The sequence below is a fragment of the Argiope bruennichi genome, chromosome 7 (genome assembly GCF_947563725.1).
Source record: "Argiope bruennichi chromosome 7, qqArgBrue1.1, whole genome shotgun sequence".
Lineage (NCBI taxonomy): Eukaryota > Metazoa > Arthropoda > Arachnida > Araneae > Araneidae > Argiope > Argiope bruennichi.
The window spans coordinates 63,561,741-63,583,638 of NC_079157.1; the positions used below are offsets into that span (position 1 = coordinate 63,561,741).

A 21,898-nucleotide genomic window follows, 5' to 3' on the forward strand; every position below is an offset into this window, starting at 1 on the left:
CATAAAAAAAATTCCCAATACACTGATTTAATTGAAAATATTACATTAATATTCCATTTCCACAGACACTCCACATTACAATTTGAAACAAATTCATTTCAAAACGTATTCATTTGGGTTAAAACATTCTTGTATTTTTTGTAAAGTTATCATGGTCAGTTGAAGATGCTAGCACACACACAGGCTAATGGACAATTTTATGGCCATTTAAAATAATTTTTACATATTACTAGCATTACTTCTCTATATACTGTAGTTTAGACCAATAACTTTTAAATACTACTTGAAAGCTTCTATTAACATTTAATCATTAATATATCATTATCCTCTTAGCACATAATTTACTAATTGAATCAAGGCATAATATCCATTGGAGATTATTAACACATAGAGAGAGAAATGTACAGTTAACGTATTGTGTAGAAGTGGAGGGAAAGTTTAACATTCCAGTATCTTTTTTATAGTTGCTGGAAGATTTCAAGATGTTATTTCATGTGCAACATTAAATACTTTGATTTAAATAAAACTACACAGTATTAATAAAAATCTTAAGAAGAACTGAATGCTAATTAAGGTACATCAATTATTATAAGACACCTAGCATTTTGAGGACGATCAGACCAATATCACAGACACCATTCTAAATTCCATGAGATTTAAATGGGAAAAAAATGATACATTAAAACAGGACACATGACTTCAAAATTTTCAATAGCTTAAAATATATCGTGTAATCAAACAGTTCTACATTGGTCTTTATTAAAAACCAATGCATACAGAATTCAATCTAATACCAACCTCAAAAAACATCACACCAATAATTCAAGATACAACATATGGGTTTGAAACATTTAATAAACATAATTTTTACATAGATAAATCTTGGATTTTAACATACAGAAAGAATGAAAGAACATGGGAGGAAATCAAGTCTCTGGTATAGATAGAATTTTGATTCCTTTCCAACATAGGAACATAACTCCTTTTAATATGCATGATCTTTAATGAAGAGGGTTTCTGCGGCTGCGGCTCCACTGACTCCACCACCATACTTTCCAAGGGAAGCTTCACTGTTGGCCTAGATACACCATGGACGGAACAAAAAAAAAGAGCACAAAAAAATGGAAAATTACATAAAAGAGAAGAAACAGCACATAAAGAAAGTAGCACCAATTAATTGGAATGTGAGAAGAGAATGCACATAAGGAGACATGCAAGAAGTGTAAAAAAAAAAGCATAGCATAAAAGTTCTATATAAAGTAGGATTAGGAGTTTTAATATTCATTTAAAATTGGCACGACATGCACTAAAGCATTAACACACATTAAAAAAAAAAAAAAAAAATGGAATGGCAAGGAAAATTAATAAGCATGAGTTGGCACAAAATTGGATGATTTGGAAGCCAGACTTTGGATTGATCCCGCTGCGTATTTACCCTGACATGCAAGTGAATTAGCCTAAAAAAGAAATGTTCTAATCAGTACCAACTAAATCTACAAGCTGATGGGATAGATGTCTGCAAGGGAAGAAAAAATTATGCATCATGATATAAATCATGCACTTTTAAGGAAAAATTCAAAAAAGATCCTTGAAAGCACCCATAAAATCCACCGGAAATTCAATTTTCCTTCTTTTGATATTGTGAAATTTAAAGGGAGAAAATCTATTCAAAAATAAAATGCAAACATGCTACAAAGAGAAAAAAAATTGTATCTTTATAAAGTATTGTTGAAATAAAATTAAGATCTTAAATTAAAAAAAAAAAATAATAATAATTGCATTTTCAAGAATATCCAAGTTTGAACTTGAAACTTGATACTGCTTATTCACTGCTTTTCTAAAAATAATTTGAATTCAGAATACCTTTGCTCTTTTAAGGAATTCGTCCTGTCCAGCCTTAATGGATTCATTCTTTCCAGCCCATGCCTTCAAGGCACTAGCTTGCAAGGCTCGGCCATAACTGAAGGTCAAGGCCCATGGTTTCTTGCCAGGGTATTTGTTCAGGGCATCCAAATGAATAGAAGCTTCTTCTTCAGACTGTCCACCAGACAAGAAAGTGATTCCTAGATACAAAAGTTTTTAAAATATTAGAAATATGCCGACCATCAATATATTGCAAAACTTTGTTCTAATAGCTCATAAATGAACTTTCGAGTTGAACAACAAAACAAAGACTAAAATATTTCCCAAGAAAAACATGATATTCAAACATAATAAAAAAAATTAAAGTGAATAAACTGTTTAAGCTTCAAAAATATCTTTATTAAGTTTCAAATCAGACAATACATTATTATTCTTATTTTAATAATTATTCTAGGTTACTAAATAAAAAAAAAAAATTACATTTCAATTAATGTATGTCTATTTTCCCCCCAATTTAATAAAAGTGACTGTTTCATGTATTTTAAGATAACCATGAAGTTCAGGAAGGACGGGGAAATAAGAGGGAAAAACTAGATAAAAATATCCATGCCAAATAACATCAAGAATTAAAGAATATACAAACCAGGAACAGCAGCAGGTACAGTTCTCTGCAGAGCAGTAACAGTGGCTTTAGCAACATCTTGTGGAGAGTATTTCTTTGCACAGCTCTGGCCTGGGGTTACCATATTAGGCTTCAATAATGTACCTTCCAAGTACACATGGTGGTCGCTCAAAGCTTTGTATACGGCAGCTAATACTTTTTCAGTGACTTTCTGACAACGCTCTAAGTCATGGTCACCATCGGGCAAGATTTCAGGTTCAACAATGGGGACGATGCCATTCTGAAAATATTCATTTTATTCAGCATTATTAAAAAAATAATAATATTAAAAGATCAATAATAAAAAAGGCTCTACTTAGTTCCAACAATGTTAATTTAGATATTAAATGCACTCTGTTGAAAACAAAAATTTGAAGAGTAAAAAATTCGTATCACATAGAACCTAATTAAACCATAGAATAATCCCAAAATAATGGAGACCCTTTTATACAACCACAGAAATAAAAATAAAAATTGCTTTTCATAAAATATGAGCTCATATTCCTTTCAAACTTAATTGCAATAAAAATTTTCTAATGCTTCATATCAAATTAGCTTTCAATACATACTAAAATGGAGATACGGTATAGGCTTATAGTACATTGTATACATATATCAAGTTTATATAAAACTGGCCATCTGTGGCGGCCAGCTTGTTTGGCCAAATAATTGACTTACAGGCTGTAAATTTAATGTATCTTAAACCTTGGAATGTATATTAACATTTTACCTTGCAATTTGACGAGATCAAAAAACATGAATTTAATTCAATCAATCTGCTTCATTGAATTGCTTGCTTTAATTGAATTATTGCATATGGAAATTAAAGAACGTCTATGCTTCAAAATGAAACCATTAGTGAAAATGGTATTTTATTTATGTCACTACATCTCAAAAAATATTTTTAATTGTCTACATTAATGTTTTAAAGGAAGAGTTGAAATTTAAGCATAACTTTAAAATATTATAATTGCTTGTGTATTAAAATTTTTTTAAAAAAATTAGATTGTAAAGAAATGAAACCGATATTGTTAAAAAAGCAATTTGAATTTTAAGATACTGCAGAAACTGTTTTGGAAAGAATGATTTTCAAAGATATATCATCAATTTTACAATTAAATCACACTGATTGCACATTTAACGATAGTTAAGCCTATTTTCAAACTTAATAAAACTTTCCGTTTTGCCCCTACTTATTGATTTCTTTTACATCTTGATTATTCGACTGAATGGAGTTTTTGGTGAAATAGTAAGCTTTTCTAATAATATTTTGATGCTCAGTTAATTAGTGAAGCACTGAATTAAGCATAGCTGTAAAAGGCCGAATGAAACAATCTGAAATGTTCATGTAACAATTTGTTTCCACTTGACGGCTGGCATCCGACAGTAAGCAATAAGTCATTTCTGTGCCAAGCACATTAGAGTTTATATTATATATATATATATATATATATATATATATATATATATATATATATATATATATATATATATATATAGAAAGAAAATACTCCCATGCCTGTATATGAATAAATTAAGAAATCTACAAAATTCTCAAATATTTAGGGATGCTGAATTTCAACCACAGTAACTCTTATTCAGTATAATATAAAAGAAACTAACCTTCTGGCATTCAGTTGCATAACGAGCTAATACATTGGCATTCTCCAAAATTGACAAGGGAGATGGAGTATGGTCTCTGATCTTAAGGACACATCTCCATTTAGCAAATCGGCAACCCAATTTGTAATATTCAGCACATCGGGAGCCCAAATCATCCAAACCTGGTGAAGAACAACGAATTTAAATGAAGTTTCATTTTATAATAAAATGTTTCAATATCAATCCTGACTAACTGCATCTGTTAAATTACTTAACGATGTTCAGTATAACAAGAATATGAATATATTCTGACTGAACATATTTAAAGAACATATTTTAATAACTGAACATATTTAAAGGATATGTTCACAGTTGTTAGCCAACACTAAGCAAGTAAGTATGTACAGTTTATACATTTTTAAATATAAAGAATAAATTTAGATTTGGAAGAAAATGTAATTATTACACAATCTTTCGCTTATAAAGTCTTAAAATTTAAGAGCTATATATACACATATGTATGTGTATATATACAAAAATATATATACACATACATCAAAAGGGCTAGGGTAGGATATTGTTATGGTATTTAATAGGATACAAGTCACTAAAAACATTTAATAAAAATTACGTTTCACTTGAAGAAATTTGTTTTTACTTTCATAAAAAATTATTCAGAGCAAAAGTTTAAAATTTGAAAAAAAGTTAAGAATATCCACAATTATTTTAATTGATAAACCAATTTATTTATGCTTTGTATGCACATAAAATTATCATACTTAAAATCAAATGAAAACTGAATCAATAAATTATGGAGTTGGAGAAAAAAATTTTTTAAAGAACACTGAAAAGTCCCCCCCCCCCAAAAGAAGACATCCAATTTGGCAGTAATTAAAACCATAAGTGGTTAATATAACTGTTAAGTAATGATATAAATGAAATGCATCTCATTTTTTAAATATCAGATAATTTGATAATATCAAGCAATATTCATTATCTTTAACATTGAATATAAAAGTATCAGAAACATGATCATCTCTTTAAAATATGCACAAGATATGTTTCAAAAGGTTAAGAGATAATTACTTTTTTTGTAATAACTAAAAACAATTTATACAAGCTAATCTGGAAAATTTTAATTGGCTAAACTGTAGAAATAAGTAACGCTGTTGAATATTTGCGTACAATACCAGGGAATGTCATTTTTTTTTTTTTTTTTTTTTTTTACACTCCTTGCATAAGAATATCTAATGTAATCATGCAATTATTTCATTACAAAGTGAAATACCATCAATACTGAATAGTTTATGAAAACATTGCATTATTTTATATAAAATATTATTAGAATATTTAAGTACATATTAAATATACATAGATAATATTCATATTTCTAATTATATAAAAAGCTTCAAAAAAATTTAAAACTAAAATTTAGTTCCAATAAGATGACATAACTTTGTCAAAAGAAAATTTTAAAAAAAGGATATTACCTTGTGTAGTACATTCTCCATCTGTTCCCATAAGGTCAATGACACCTTTGTCAACCTTGATTCCTGGAATAATTCCCCTGTTCTGGAGCAGAGTAACGAAATTTGTGCCATCATCAGTTTTCTGGAAGAGGGTTTCATGGAAAAGAATTACACCACTGATGTAGTCTTCCATAGATTTATCAGAGGTAAAAAGAAGTTGTCTGTAGATCCTCCTGTTCTCTTCAGTATTTTCAACACCAATGTTAGACAATCTTTTGCCCATTGTGCCTAGAATTTTATAGTTAAGAAATATTTAATATAAAAGTTGCTATTTAACAACATTACTTGTAAGTCTATATTATATATATATATAAATTTAATAAAAAGACATTTTGATTCATAGATTCTTTGTAACTTGAGAATGAGTAAAATTAATTTTCATAAAGCAAATTATTTTATATTTTTAAATTAACAGGGGGCTAAATGTGGCTTTTTATTCTCATTGTTTAGCTTAAAAGCAAATAATTCCTTTTTATAAACATGTTTTAAATACCAGGGTTTAAATTTTTGTAAGTTTTCAAAGATTTTATAAAATATAAAAAAATAGTCATTGCTTTTAATGAGAAAATTTCCCCAAGTTTAAAATTGTCCAAACAAAATAATAATAGATATATAGAAAAAACTAATGTATGTTATAGGACAAGTTACTGAACAGCAATGCAAAACAGACTTTTAATGTTAAAGATTCTTAAAAATGAAAAATAGATATTTTACTAATTTTAAAACTTTAAAAAGAATGAGAATTACATAAGAATATTTCTCAATCAAAAGATACATATTCAAGAAAAATATTTTAAATCATGCTAACTAATAGAAATAATTTCAGCAGTAGTTTGTATCTAAAATACCTACCTGTACTTTCATCTGCAGCTAAAATGCCTTTACCAGGAGCAACAATAGCTTCAGCAGTTTTCTTAAGTTCAGCTTGAAGAGCATCAGATAAATAGCTGAAGTGAGCCATGTTTATTTTTTAAAGTCTGGAAAAAAGAATTTTATACCTTTAATTTATTTAGATCTACAAGTTTACATTATACAATATTGTCAGTATGATTAAAATTAAATATACATAGAAATAAATTAATTAACCAAAATATTTTAATAGTGGCCAATATTCTTTAAAAGTTTTATAATAGTTGATCAAATTGAGAACCACTGTATATACTGCAATGCACTGTATACTATATACACTGAACTCTAAAACATTTTTTTTTTTATCCACCTCAATTCTGGTACCACTAGCGATAAAACGTGTCAAAATTTTCAAGTTTTATTATAGGAATAAAAATTCTTAGATTTCAAAATATCAAAAAAGTAAAATTATTATAGCATACATTTAAATTTTATTCTGAAATTTAAAAAAAATTCTCTTAAGCATTTACTTCAATGCTAAATCAATTATAAAATAAAGATTACAATACTCAAATAAAAAATAATTACAAACCAAGTATAGAGTAATTCTTTAATAAATTTCCTTAATATAAAAAAGTTATTAAATTAAGTTGAATCTGAATTGCCAAAAGAAAAACAAATTCAAGGCTTATCTGTCAAAGAGTTATGTGATAATTCAAACAAAAAAATATTCATTTATATAAAAGTTGTATCAATAAGGACAATGAAAGACCCACAAAAATCAACTATTTCAAATCGAAAGTCTACCTTTGGGAAACTCTTTTCATTAAAAGAACTACCCAATATATCATTAAAATTGTTCTTTAACTTAAGATCAAATTGAGCCTTATAAACTTTCCCCCCTCCTACCAGGCATTACAAGTTTCAAAAGGTCCCTTTTATCTCAATTTCCATAATCAGGATTTTTTTTAAAATCGTATCGGTTTAATCTCTATAAATGCAATCTTTAAATAAATATTATAATTAAAACATTGCATTAAAGGTCACCTTCAAGATTCAGTAAAGGACATATAAAAGATACAATATACATTTAAAACTAATTTTAAATAAAACGGCAAAATAATTATAAAACTTTCTCATAATCTAAATACTTGTCATACAAAGTTTGCTAGAATAATTGATATGCAAGTCACTCAACCAATTAGAGAAAGAAACCACTAATCTATACTTCAAATTGGAAGGGGGAGGGAGATCATTTTAGCGACTTCTGAAAACAGTAAATAGCTTAATATGAATTAGTTTAAATGCATGACCCTTGTTAATCAAATGAACATATAAAATTTCATCACCTTAAATATATCCTCCCCCCCACCAAAAAAAAAATCTTAATATATTTGAGTCCCTAGACAATGGCCTATTTAACCTGTTATTTGGCACTGCTTACAAAAAAAAATATTTAAATAGCTCGTGCTGCAATTAAAGATGGTTTTATATAAATGACAGTAAATAATCTTGAAATCATCCATATTCAAATTAAATGCAATTTATCTAAAATATTTTCTTTTAATAGGTTTATTTCTATGCTAATTGCCTATTTCTATTGAAATCCAATACTTTTAAAAAGCCTTTCATTAATGCCAATATATTCCACATGATCAAATTAAATTCATATCAAGATTTTCTTTCTAGCAGTAATGACTCTGCAAATGGCCAAATTAATCATTAGTTTTTCATATCATTTAACTAACAGGAAGAAATTCTGAACGAGTACTGAAAAATTTTATATTTAGGCCTTAAATAGCATTATGCTTTATTCAGTACGAAATTAACATTTTATATTATTAGAAATATTCTTCATTACAATCAAAATGAAATAAATACTAAAAAAATTTAACCAAAAATGTGAAATATCCATAAAGATGTTCATTTAAAAAAAAAATCATTTCCGCAGAAAGATAAACTGTTAACTTTAAAATTAAATTTCTACTATTTTATTAAATATGATGAATTCAAAATAAACTTATCACTTTATTCCCTCCCCCCTTCTTTGAAAAGTATTATATATACAAAAAAAAAAAAAAAATATCTACAGATAACAGGCTTTTATACAGAAATCTAAAAAAGAAAAAAAATTTCACTATAAAAAAAACCTTAATACATACAATATATTATTTGTACTATGAACTTATTTTAATCCACCAATTAAGTTTTTTTCTGTAATATTTTTTTCTTTAATAGAGCCAATTTCTAACATTCTTATTTGATTTTTAGATCTTTATTTTTGACAGTATAAAAACAATTATATCCATAATTTATTACACATATCAATAAAATTGATTTAAGTATTTGGCCATCACTTAAAAATATTAAATATTTGCAAAGATTTTTTTTTCTCCTTAGTAGAAGAAATGCAGAAAGAATTTTAAAAAAAAAACTATTATATATGTTTTTCATTGATTACAAGATTTTAAAAACTAATAAAAATTAATGAAATATATAATTTTTTAATAAATTTTATAGAGAATTAAATGGCTAACCTAACAATGAATGATAAAGGGAAAAAAATTAAACAATGAAAACATAATGAATGACAACTGGGACATTAGCCAAAACTACTCAACAAGGTCATTCAGGTTATCTGTGTCAAAGATACAACCTTCAGACTCTGAACTCTTAATTATCAATTGAATACTTCTGGAAAATGCTAAACTGGAAAGGAAATAGAGGTTTTGCAAGAAAACTTTTCTCAATATTTGAATGATAACTTAAAATTATCAAAATACTTTGATAACTCTTAGTTTATCTCCACTGACAAGAAAAAGATAAAGAAAGATATTTATCTCGGTTCAAATTATCTAGCAATGATTATTTGAACATTTTACATAATCTAAATTAACAAAGCTTTATCATTTGAGATATCTTCAAGGAGTAAGTAGATAAGAATTACATCTCCAAGAAACACAGAACTTACAATTTGAAAACTATGTTAAAAATGAACTGTATTTTATTTAGCAAGAATTGCATTATTAAAACTAATTCAGAAGTAAATGCCACAAGTATCTGAAGTTATGAATGAATATTAAAAAGTCAATTACTTGCACTATATTTATATTCTTAGTTATTTAAATATAATACGAGATAGTTTTTCTTTCCGAAATGATTACAAAATAATCAGAGGGTAGGAGGGAAAAAGCAGTGAAGACATTTCTTTTGTTTCAAAATAATTAAAAGATAGCTTTGCAGAATGACAGAAAATAATATAAATGATTCCTCTAATGATCAACCACACTTATTACATGAATATTATCCATTTTATTCTAATGCTTTAACTTGAAAGTCATACATGTATTTCAAACAATAGGCAAAAATGACATTTGTGAAAATGAAAGTTTGAAATTTTCATTTAAGACTCAAAACAATGCCATCTGAATTAAAATCAGTAAAATGAATTTGATCGATCCACAAGAGCTTTCATTCATACTAAAACTAAATTCTTAACCTAGAAAATGTTTCAGTTTGCATCTCGATTTATTTGCTTAAAATATTGGAAGTTTCTCCCAATTTTAAAGGCTATATACGATTTCTTGAATGTGCACAAGACTAGATAAAATCAAATAAAAGTGAAAAATTAGAAATGCAAGACACAAGAACTGCACACAGATGGAGCGTAACCGAGTTTTACGATTTTAATTATGTTTTCGCAATTTTAAATCCTACGACATGAAACTGGATGACAAACTGGTACATTTCACAAAAAGTGTTACAAATGCGAAAACTGCGTATTAAGATATTAACAACAGGTATTAGATAGGGATTTTTTTAATGCTACTCCATACCGCTTATATTAGAGAAATCAATAGCCAAAATTTACATATATATTATATATTATTTTAGCCGATGCAAATTCTAATGATCAAATTAAAATAAAGGATAAGATATTGCATTAACAAGTTCTGATCAGATGACACTCCTTGATGTAAAAATACGGAAGTATTGCGTTATAACATTAACAAATTGTAGACACGAAATAATTTAAAAATCAATCACTAACTTATTAAGGCTTACAACAATTAGAATAAAGATTTAGTTTGCTGATAAATTGCACTAATTTTCACATTTAAATTGAAAAGATTACTACCTGAAAGGAAATGTAAACAAGAGGAGCCGCAGCACTGACAATCAGAACCAACAGGGTGAATGAAGGTCACCTTCGCGGCATTTAAACTGCAGTGACAGAGCAACGTCACACACGGCTTCATTGTGATTGGCTGGAAGGATGTGATACGGAAGCTGTCTGCAGATCCTAAAAAAAGAAAACAAAAATAAACGGATATGAAGAAAACTTTTAATTCATTTTACTTTAGTTAGTAGTACAAAGGTCGTGAGGGGGACAGATGTCTATTCGACCTTTTGGGGGTCGTTACAGTTCTACAGTTTTCTGCTCAAAATATTGAAATCGATTTTTATTCTTAGCTTTTTATTTCACGTGATAAATTGAAAGTACATTACTTTAAGATAAAAAAAATTAGTAGAAAATCTTGTTTTCGGAACTTGCCTGAACTCAGAGTTAGAAGGAAATAATGGTCAAGGGCAGAAAGAAATAGTATTCAAGGTTAATAGATGTTTAAAAAAAAAATCGTTAAACGATGTCTAAACAGTACCCAACAGCAGAACCGTAATGCGAGACAACACAAAAAAAGCAGATGCCTTATTATTTATTTTCCTTAGAAAAGCCAGAACGTTAATTATAAAAAATATTGTATTATTATGAAACGGATTTGTGAAACTGAAGCATTAATCTAGATTCTTCATCACAGATTGTTAACTATTTTTGTGATACAATGATTTTTTCCCCCATTCAAATGGTGATGTATGAAGACAGTTATTTTACCGCCGTTTTAAATTCATTATTTACTCTCAATACTTAAAAATGTGGGGAAAAAGAATTCGAGATAAGATCAGATTTTAAACTAATACTTAAAAATTCATTTTAGAACATAAAAGATTTGTAAACAATATACACTATTTTATTTTGTCCCCCTTGAAAAATTTATTTTTTATGCATTTGAAAATAACTAAAATTAATGAAATTATTTTCTCAAAAAAATACTTAACAAAATATACTTCTGCATGCAAAATGCTCTATTAAGTGAGATTGAAAATTTATTTTTAGAATTTAGTAATAGGATCTTAAAATTTATAAAACAATTTTTAAAAAAAGAATCAAAAGACTAGATTATTACTATCATGAATATATATATATATGTATTACATCTTATTAATTTTTAAAAATTTCTGTTAATTATTGTTCAAATAAACTGTTTAAAATTTCATGTTAAAAAATGCAATGATGGGTCCCAGATATAAAATCATATTCAACTCTGAGTAGTGCAAATGTCTTCTCTTATTCAGTTCAAAAGTAAATAATTTATATTTTCTTAATTCCTTATCCATGGATATTTAAAATTTTAGGAAGAGAATCAAATGCAAAGAATTTCAGTTTACTCACTTTAAAGGCAAATTTTTCTAATTTGAAAACTACAACATCCAAATAATAACATGCATAGGCTTATATTTTGATAATCATGTTAAGATATATCAAATATATATATGTTTCAGAGCATTAGAAAATGTTTCCTGCCATTTCTTAACCATTAAATTTGAACATATTCAACCAAATACATAATAAAAATAAATTTTAATTAATATATCAGATAAAAAAAAGCCTCCTAACTTCTTTTATTTTGATTTTTATTACAATTTTTTCAAATAACTGCTGTTATGAATATTTTCTAACTAACAATTTTAACTTAGAGCTTAAAGAGGAAAAAATAAATAATGTTGAAGTTTATATGCAATGCAATCCTCACACAATTCAAGATTATAAAAATGTTTTCAGACAGATATTCTATTATAGTCTGTGTATTTTTGTAAGTTGTTCAAGGTCACATTTTCTACTGCATTACTGGTACCAGACAAATAATAACAAGGTATAAAATGTATTGAACCGCCTATAGAAAATACACAGATTATAATAAAGAATGCTTCATATATTTTATCAGCAATATAAAGCTGCATGATAGATTACTTTAAAAAAGAACTTGTATGCCTCACTTATTGGCAGAATTGATATGTTTATTTATTTAAAAACCCATCATGACTGAGTGAATTGTCTCATTTCTAGTTTAAATTATATTTTGGCATATTACTTATGAGGTTGCAGGTCAAGTGCCTAAATTAAGGCACAGTATAGCATAAAAAAAAACATGAATAAGAAAAAGAATATAATGGGCTCTGATTTCTGACTTTGTTTTTAAAACAGAATTATTCAAAAACTGATTACATTAGTAGACTGACATGCACTTCAGCAATATTTTATTTTCTGGTTTGAGTATGAGGTTTTCTTCCAAATGAAGCATGATCACGAAACTGCTATCTTAGAAAGATCTCTATCAAAATAACCATTTCCATATCGTAAACTAAATCAGACTATTACCACAGGTGCTCCAAGTCCCTTTAATCAACATATGAAGCCCAATTTTTCTTTATCATGATTCCTTAGCTCAAAAATGTTGCTAAATACAAGTTAGGTGAAATGAAATTACAGTCATCATTATGAAATAAAAATATTTTACATTCCAATTTGGCAATGTTAAAAACAATTAAATATGGCAAAATATTTACTTTAAATTTACAAACTAAATTCCATTGTCTTTTCTTTTAATGAAAGTTTTGCTTTAAAGTATAACCAATATCTTCAAATTAAATTTATTCTAATCTTTATTCATCTACAGTTCACCTACTTCTCCAAGCTGTTCTCATTGCAATCCATTATAATATTCTCTATTATAAGAGATAGTTTTGACATTTTAAATTCTTTCACAGCATAGAGTAAACACATATTAAAGAACATACTAACTTTGCCTTACAATGCTAATACATAAATGTTTATATTCATTTACATATTCTGCTGTCTCATTTATTATTGGCTAATTCACACAAAATCATGATTACTTATTAGTATGCTTCATTAAAAAAAAAAAAAAATTAGGGTTGTTTTTTCACTTACAAATATCACTTTAAAACAAGTGTAACAATTGCTAAATATTTCATCACTCTCTCCTCTAAGTAACAGAACAAATAATTTTAGGAAGATTATATGTTTCTGTGTCTCTTCAAAATATACAGAAAACATGTCATCAAACTGAATGTTCTTATGTAAGAAATTAGTGAACAAATAAGAAAAGGTCCACAGATTTTCAGAAACAGACTTATTTTTAATATCTTGAAACAGATGCATTTACAATTTTTGATGATAATACAACACAATACAAATACAGAGCAAAATGGCTCATGAAATTCAGGTCTTCAATGATTTACAAATTTTTTTTCCCATGAAAGTTATGTACAATGAGTTTGTCAAGGCATCAAACTTACATTTCAAATATCTATTTGTAATTTTTTTTACATTATGCAGCTGATGAGAATCTATTTTGGTTGACCATAAAGGCAGGGAAAGAAAAAAGAAGAAAATTAATTAGCTGTTATGCATTATATATAAACATTTTCAACTTAAATTTTGCAAGCATTTATTAATAATTAAGCAAAAACCGGTTTCAAACAATCCATTGGTATAATAAATTTCTTATCAGAATAGGAAAAATAGTGAAAGAACTAATATCACAAATATCTGGAATTTTACAAGAAAATAAGTCAGAGATAAAAGTATAATAAATCCACATACAGGGTTACAGCAAATTAAATAACAAATAATGAAGATCACTTCTATTTTCAGAAATTGAAAACATTTGAGAATTTTTTTTTAATATAAAAATACAAATAAAAATGCAATAAAGAACTTTTTTTTTCATAGTAAATTATCAACCAAATATTTTGTAATAAACTTAAGATTTCCAAATATTTATTGTAATTTAAAATACAAAAATTATAAAATATTATCAACAAATTGCTAATTTTAAGAATTTATGTAGCGGTACAAGATCTATTATTTATTACTTTTATTGAATGCACCATTACATAAGTATGAAGGAAACAAGGATATGTAGCTTTGGAATGATAGTTATAATAACATAATTAGTATTAAAACTAAAAAGTTACCTTTTTTGTCTTTAAGATATGTAGTATAAATAGATATCCTTTATTATAAAGTAAATGAAATAATTTCTTTAGAATAACCCAGCATGCAGAGAAATCTCTGATTCAAAATTCAGTACTAGATTATTTTTTTATCCACTTTAAATATTGTTACAAAGAAAAAAGTGAACAAAGAAAGTTGTCAGTGCAAATTGGTTTAAAAATTGAAAGTAGAAAAAGTATAGATAATTTAACGAACAAAACATGTTTTACCTAACACAGTAAGTCATCATGATAAACTTTACTTGTACAAAGTAAAGTTTATCATTTGACTTTACTTTCAAATACATTTATAAGTCATAAATATAACAAAACATTTACTTATTTTAAATAACATAAGTCAGGTACAATAACATAATCACATTTTTGTTCCCAATGGATATTTTTTCCACCATAAACTAGAGCAAAAGTATTTTATGCACATCATATATTTAAATAAAACAACAGTGCTAACTACAAAACAAAGATTTACAGAAACACTGCAAGAAAGACGTAGGCTGTATTGTTAATTAAAATATAATAAAGCTGCATAATATGCAAAGTCTCAAAAAGCTCAAGTTGAATAGCATGTTTTCAGAGCTTATTTCTTTTAAAGAGTTTCTAACAATCTAAGAGAATAAATGTCTGATTTTTTTATTTGTTACAATAAAGCAAAAATTGTGAATTAAAACATAAAATGCAGAAAGTGGGAAGTTATAGCCTCAACCAGAAAAAATGAATAAAATGCAAAATAAAGCTTTGTGCTCAACTACAATAAAATAAAGTCTCATAAAATAAATTTCAACTAAAAAGTAATAAAACTTTATTTGTACACTTAATAAGATATAATATATGTCAAAAATAATTTACAAAATCACTTATATTTTATAGCCAATAACTTGCATTTAACCAGAAAAGACTTACAACAATACCAATAGGCTTTAACAACCATTTAGGCATTTAATCAGATATAAATTTCATTTCTGGTTTTCAACAAGAATAAAAACAGAAATAATCTGTCATAACAAAATAATTATGAAGATTTTTTTTTTCCTTTTTAATTTAAAATTTTTTTAATAGTGCAACAAATACTTAGTCAAAATGAATTATGTCGAAAGAGGAAAAAATAATTTATAAATTATAGAGAATATACAAAAGGTCAATAAAATTCATCTTACAATAAATTCTGCAAATAATAAAGAATATCTAAACTTGGGTTATGTTGATTCTCATAACAGTTGAGCAGGCTGAAAGTATCTCCAATATGAATTACTTCACATCTAGGTTTCACTTTACACTATCTTTATACATACATTAACATTTCAAATTTTAATTTTTATGATTTAAAATTAAGTTTTTTTAGAGATTAAGGTAACTTTTATAGAATATAAAATTTCAGTACCTTTAAATCAAAATTTATGTATAGAAAAACAAACATTCCTATATACATTTTTCTTTTTAAAAAATACTTAGTAACACTGGAATGAAGAAATCTTTTCACAAAAAGAAAAGAATATATCTGTACCTCCCCCCCCCCCCAACAGAAAAAGAGGATTACATTTACACCACACTCTTTTAACTGTATTTTTTTTTCTCTTTTTCGATCTCGCAGTAATTTTTAGAGCATACAAAATAACACTAGTCGAAACTAAATAAAATTTCTACTTTTAAGAAAGTAGTTATACTAGAATCTAATTACTATGGCATTTTTTAAATTTCAAATTTACAAGTTTAGTTTCAATTGATTGAAAGGCAATTAATGTGAGATCTGATACTTAATGTAAAGGCACAAAAGATTCTTTCAACCAGAACAACTTTAGAAAAATCAACATAATCTTTATATTTCAGTTCATTTAACATTGCAATATTTGAAGAATTTTGCATGGTGTGATATATTAATTTGTGTGCTTACCTTGAACATTACAGCACATATAAAAATTGTTCTTTTCTCTGTACACTTCAAAAATATGATAACTTGATGTTTAATGAATAAAACAGGGTTTTTCTATACAATTCTGTTGATGAATGGCAAATTTTAATGAAATTAATCGCAGTATCCAACTGCTGATTCCTTTGACTTGATATCACATGAAGGTACATTTCCACAGCTATGCGACTGTAGACTATTAATTGAGCGTTCCTCTGCATTGAGGTGCACCACATAAACATATTATTTTTTCTTCTTCTATAGGGAATTTATAGTCATAAGTGATTTCTTCATTCACATTTATAGGTTGTTTTGAATAAATAACTATCTTCTTTAAGCCTTCCACTGTGATGATCTTTGCATAGCAGTTGGGCTGAAAAAAAACAACATTAAACTTATAGCAAACTTAATATAAATATAGAAACAAAACAATACATTCCAAAATTTCATCCGATATTATTTCAAGTTAAGTTCACACTTGTAACTAGCATGATAAATAAGGATGTAAATTTTCAGTTACATTGCCTTCTTTATTATATTTATTAGCAATTAAGCACAAATTTTAATATCAGTGAAGGTATATTGTTGTGCATTGATTAGGAATCTAAGTAACTCATGCAGAGGCCAAACACACACACAAAAAAAAGCAATTGATAATGCAGCCAATGTCTTTTTATAGACTCTGGTGGGAATTTTGCTATTTAAAATGAAAAACTAAAGAATCGCTAGTTCCTCAGTTTATTGGGTGGCAGAGAAAAATCAATCTAAAGTAATTAAATTTGCAATTATTAGGTTTTGAGAAGCAGAGGTAAAAATAATTTATTACATCAATATAATATATTCTTCTAATTACATATAAATTTTATTAATTCACAACAAACTAACAAATACATATATAATCAATTCTCTGATAATTATCAATAAAGAATTAATAACTTTTAGATAAATTTGCAATAATATTGTTAATAAATTTAATATGATTTTGCCTGAAACAATATAAGTAAGTTAAAAACAATTTGCTAAGTACAGCTGTTACAGTACATTTACAGCTGTAAAAAATAATAAGAAAAACAATAAGTCTATTTCATATCAAATTCTGCAAATCAAAAAGGGAAAATACTGCAATAAATAAGAAATTATAAAAAATTGACAATTAAGAAAATTTTTTGCCACACCAGTTACAAAAGGAGTATTTCTTTATTCAAAATGATATATGCTTACATCCAAGAAAATGTGAGGAGACTTATTTAATTACTGCTTAGATTACAACAATCATTTAAAAATACATTATTAGCTAAAATATGTTTGATTACCAAATTTAAGTACAATTAGATTTATTTTCACTTACTAAATAATCTAAAGCGACATTACAAATATTGAATTTCTAATAATTTTCAATGTTACTTATTAAAAAAAGTAAAAAATGGAAATGCACAAAAGGTTTACAAGAATGCTAAAAATACAATTAATACTTTTCTACTGCATTAAATTAATTATAAATTGATAAATTTTAACAAATCCACAAATTTGAAATCAAGATAGCATTTTATAAATCGCATTAGAGATTAACTAACTCAACTTTTTCATACTAGTGAATTTTAATTTTAAAATATTTATTTAAAAATATTTCAAATCCATCTAAATCATTTATTTAATCAATAATTAAATAACTACTTACTCAATCAATAAGTACCATTCACTTTGAAAAGAATAAAAAATTTGAATTATAATTTGTCTTTACAAATAAACTCCTCCTACTTGAAATAAGATTAAAATGAACTGATTTAATACAGCTGTAATCCATAATTCATACTTACATTACAACTATGATTTATGAACCTGGCCAAATTTCCACATCTAGTAGCATCAATGATACCATCTACATCAACTTTAAACAGATAGGAGCTTCCAACCCCTAATGAAGTGTATTTCTTCTCTCGCATATCAGCTACTAAAGGTCGGACCATTTGTCCCACATATTCAATAACCATTTCATCTGCTGCAATTGGTTCCAAGGCAAAAAGCCCCCAGTCATGAATTCTGCTTCTAGCAAACTTCAATTGCTTCTTTCGGAACTAAAGTAAAATGGAATAGATTAGAATGAGTTTGTAGAAGGGGGGGGGGGACTTTTTTACTGATAGTAAAGAAAAATGTGGATAATTGTGCTGACATTCTACAGACCAGACCTACAGCTATCACATTAACGATTTGACTACAAATATGATGTTTGGCATATATATATAACCTCAGATGGTGAGAATAATCGCTTAGAGTAATTCTTTAAAAATCTTAATTTTAATTAACCAGACATTTTCATGATGTTATGAATATTACAGGACTGGCCTTCCATTAAAAAGGTTCATTTACACAATAAACTGAACACATGTAAGGCAACTATAAAATACAGCTTTAATATGATAATTTGAGCAAATCACAGGCATGAAGTTTATCTAAAAGGTTTAACTCAAATTAAATATAACCAATATCCTCACCGAACTTACTTGTTTCCAAAAGTGACTACTACTAAATAAATAATAATAAAAATAAAAGAATCTTACAAAAGTGGGCATTTCAACTCAATACTAAACTATAAAAATATTTTCAGCATCACAGCTGAATGCAAATATTAACAAACATACAAAATTGTATGCGAGTTTTCAAGATATGAAACTATCTGATCTGTAAATATAAAATCAATAATTATTTAATGTGAAAAATATATTCAATATTCAAAAAATATTTGCCATAAAGCAGATAGTGATATGTATCTACTCCCTCAACTCTTCTTGAGTTTTTCACAAGTGATCATGATACAGGGTGACAAATAGAACCAGGACATTTTACTGAGCTGTAAAAATCATGGAAATTTATAAAAATATCTATCAGGAAAAATTGAGGATGATAGAATTTCACACAATCCTTTCATTACACCTAAAACCCATTGTCTCCAAAAATATCATCACAAGAGGAGACTGGATCAGCTTTCTTTCAAGAATATGGTGACTTTTTGGAATTTTAATATGAAAAGAAGAGTGATATGCTGATAAATATTGTTAACAGCAATACTAATGAAACTTTCAAAAAATTCTGTTTCAACTTTCCAAACAGAGAGAGTGAATAAATTTTGGCTCAACCTGCTTTGAATTCACAACTTTGCTATAATGTCATATCATTGTTAAAGATGATAATGATACTTTCTCATGATAATAATAATGTTGAGAGAGGATTTCCAGTCAATAAAGATGATCTATGAGAGAACATGAAAGACCAAACACTGATAGCATGAAAAATTATTAATGACAATATGCAAGTAAATAGTGAAATAAATAATTTTGAAGCGATAAAAAAATTTAAGTGTGAGGAATTCATGAGCCAAATATGAAGAATATAAAAAGAAGAAAGGGAAAATCTGGAAAGAAAAGAGAATCAGAGTATCACATAAAAAAAATTAAAAGCAAAAAAAAAAAAAAAAAAAAAAAGCCAATTAAATAACAAAATTTAAATTCTCCAGGTAGCTCCAAAAAGATAGAAGAAATTGCAGGTTTCAAAATTCTGCAAAAGAAGGTTTTAAAACTTTTTAATTTACTGAAAGCAGAACTGGTTATTTTAAACCAAGTATTTTTTTTATTCATGTTTCAATTTTAAAATTAATAATAATTAATATTTGTATTCTTTTTCCTTGCATTTTAAGTGTAATAAACAAGCAATTGTTATTTGCTACTGAAATTTTTATCCATAATTTACTATCTTACATATAGCATTAATTGTAATAATAAATGAAATTAAAAAATTATTCAGTTATAAAAGCATAAATTTTTAATTAAAAAAATATTGTTCATAATTGCCTCGAAAAAGTAACAACAATTAAAAATTGTAAACAATTCATTGTTGTTACTTTAATCTTTTACAATTAAAAAAGTAATTGTAAAAGTTACCTCATAATTTTAATGCAATATTTTCACAATTTCTTTTATTTAAATCTTTATTATTATATGTATTATTAAGTGCACATAATCATACTATTTTTATATTTATGCTGCAATGTGTATTTCTGGTACTTATACAAAAAGCACTAATTAGTTATTGAAATGTTTTAAAATTTTGAGCAAAGATCATTATAATCTTTTTTGTTTAACATAATTTAAATTTGTATGGTAAAGAGCACTTTTAACGTTTCTTAAAATTCTTATGCAGTATTTTTAGCATTTATTATGCAGTATTTACCATTTAAAAAAAAAATCATGAAGATATATTTCATTCCTATTCAATAATTCAAAAAATTGTTCCTAATAATGTATGTTGTATGTAATTTTGAATAGGTAGAAAACCAGAAAATTATAGTTAGTAGTTGTAAGTCCAGGAAATGTTGTAAGTTTAACCAGGGGAAAAAAATGCACATTTACTTCTGTGTTACTAAAAAAATTATCAAATGGTAACCCCCATGTCATGCATATGACTTTTATAAGAAAACATGAATTTTTTTTAATTAGAGTATTAAAAAATAAAATAAAGCAAGTAAAATTTTATGCACCCAGTTTGTTATGCTTTTGAATTAATGTGCTACTATTTTTGAGCATGGATCGACAGGTCCTGTTAATAGATAATATCCAAAATTTGATAGAAATCAACAATTCTACAGTAAAAACCTTGTATCGCTTATCAAATTTTAAACTTGTAACCCCTCTCCCACCCATGCTTTAAAGAGACAGTCTAATCCATTAATAGACACAATACCATTTTTTTTAGGAAGATTGGAAAAAATAATACATGTGATTCATCAAAATCTTTAGATAAAATATGTTAGTGACAAAACTTTCTCTTTTTACATTTCAAATATGAGAAAGTAAAAACAAAGGTTTCAAACTAGCTCTCAAACATAAAAAAATTAATGAAAATTTTCAATAAATTATTATCTAGAAGATAAATTTCGATCAAACAATGTTTACAAAATAACAATTTCATTTACCTTCAGCTGATTGAATTTCAATAAGTCACTTGTAAAATCAGCCTCTCCAAAAGATGTGAGTAACCTCCTCTGATTTGATCGTGCCTCTCGATTGGATTGAGCTGTTGTTTTAGCTTTATTAGCTGGATCCTAAAAAATAAAATGGTAAGTTTAGAAACAAAAAGTTTCTTTTCTTTTTATATACAATAATGAGAAGGTAAGGACAATTCTTAAATTCATTACATATCTGTTCACCTTTGAAAAATCCAAATAAGAAATATCAAGTTTACACATTCTGATAGTATTCAATAAAAGTGCAGTGACCAATTCATAACATTCTAGAAAAAATGAAGATATTAATCAAAACATTTAATTCTGAGGACAATTTG

At 26.5% G+C, this 21,898-nt stretch overlaps 2 protein-coding genes across 4 annotated transcripts in view; both read right to left on the reverse strand.

The window, feature by feature from the left end:
* Positions 1 to 835: 835 nt before the first annotated feature.
* Positions 836 to 10,790, reverse strand: LOC129975251 (fructose-bisphosphate aldolase-like). Of its 2 annotated transcripts, none has more exons than XM_056088294.1 (7): positions 10,643 to 10,790; positions 6,508 to 6,632; positions 5,617 to 5,883; positions 4,148 to 4,308; positions 2,507 to 2,765; positions 1,864 to 2,063; positions 836 to 1,078 (listed from the first exon to the last, which is right to left on the reverse strand). In XM_056088294.1, exons 2-7 carry the CDS (start codon positions 6,614 to 6,616, stop codon positions 986 to 988), a joined length of 1,089 nt encoding a protein of 362 aa, XP_055944269.1. In that variant the 5' UTR covers positions 6,617 to 6,632; positions 10,643 to 10,790; the 3' UTR covers positions 836 to 985. The 2 variants fall into 2 exon arrangements, with proteins under 2 accessions (XP_055944269.1, XP_055944268.1); XM_056088293.1 differs by lacking the exon at positions 836 to 1,078 and adding an exon at positions 1,270 to 1,457.
* A 2,990-nt stretch (positions 10,791 to 13,780) lies between these two features.
* The window catches only part of LOC129974878 (histone-lysine N-methyltransferase SETD1B-like), a 29,724-nt gene continuing 21,606 nt past the window's right edge, over positions 13,781 to 21,898 (reverse strand). For both annotated transcript variants that reach the window (XM_056087652.1, XM_056087651.1), the window contains exons 14-16: positions 21,531 to 21,659; positions 18,382 to 18,639; positions 13,781 to 16,937 (exon numbers count right to left, since the gene is read on the reverse strand). In XM_056087652.1, the coding sequence (XP_055943627.1) occupies positions 16,764 to 16,937; positions 18,382 to 18,639; positions 21,531 to 21,659 (561 nt within the window). In that variant the 3' untranslated portion in view covers positions 13,781 to 16,763. The remainder of the gene's footprint in view (positions 16,938 to 18,381; positions 18,640 to 21,530; positions 21,660 to 21,898) is intronic.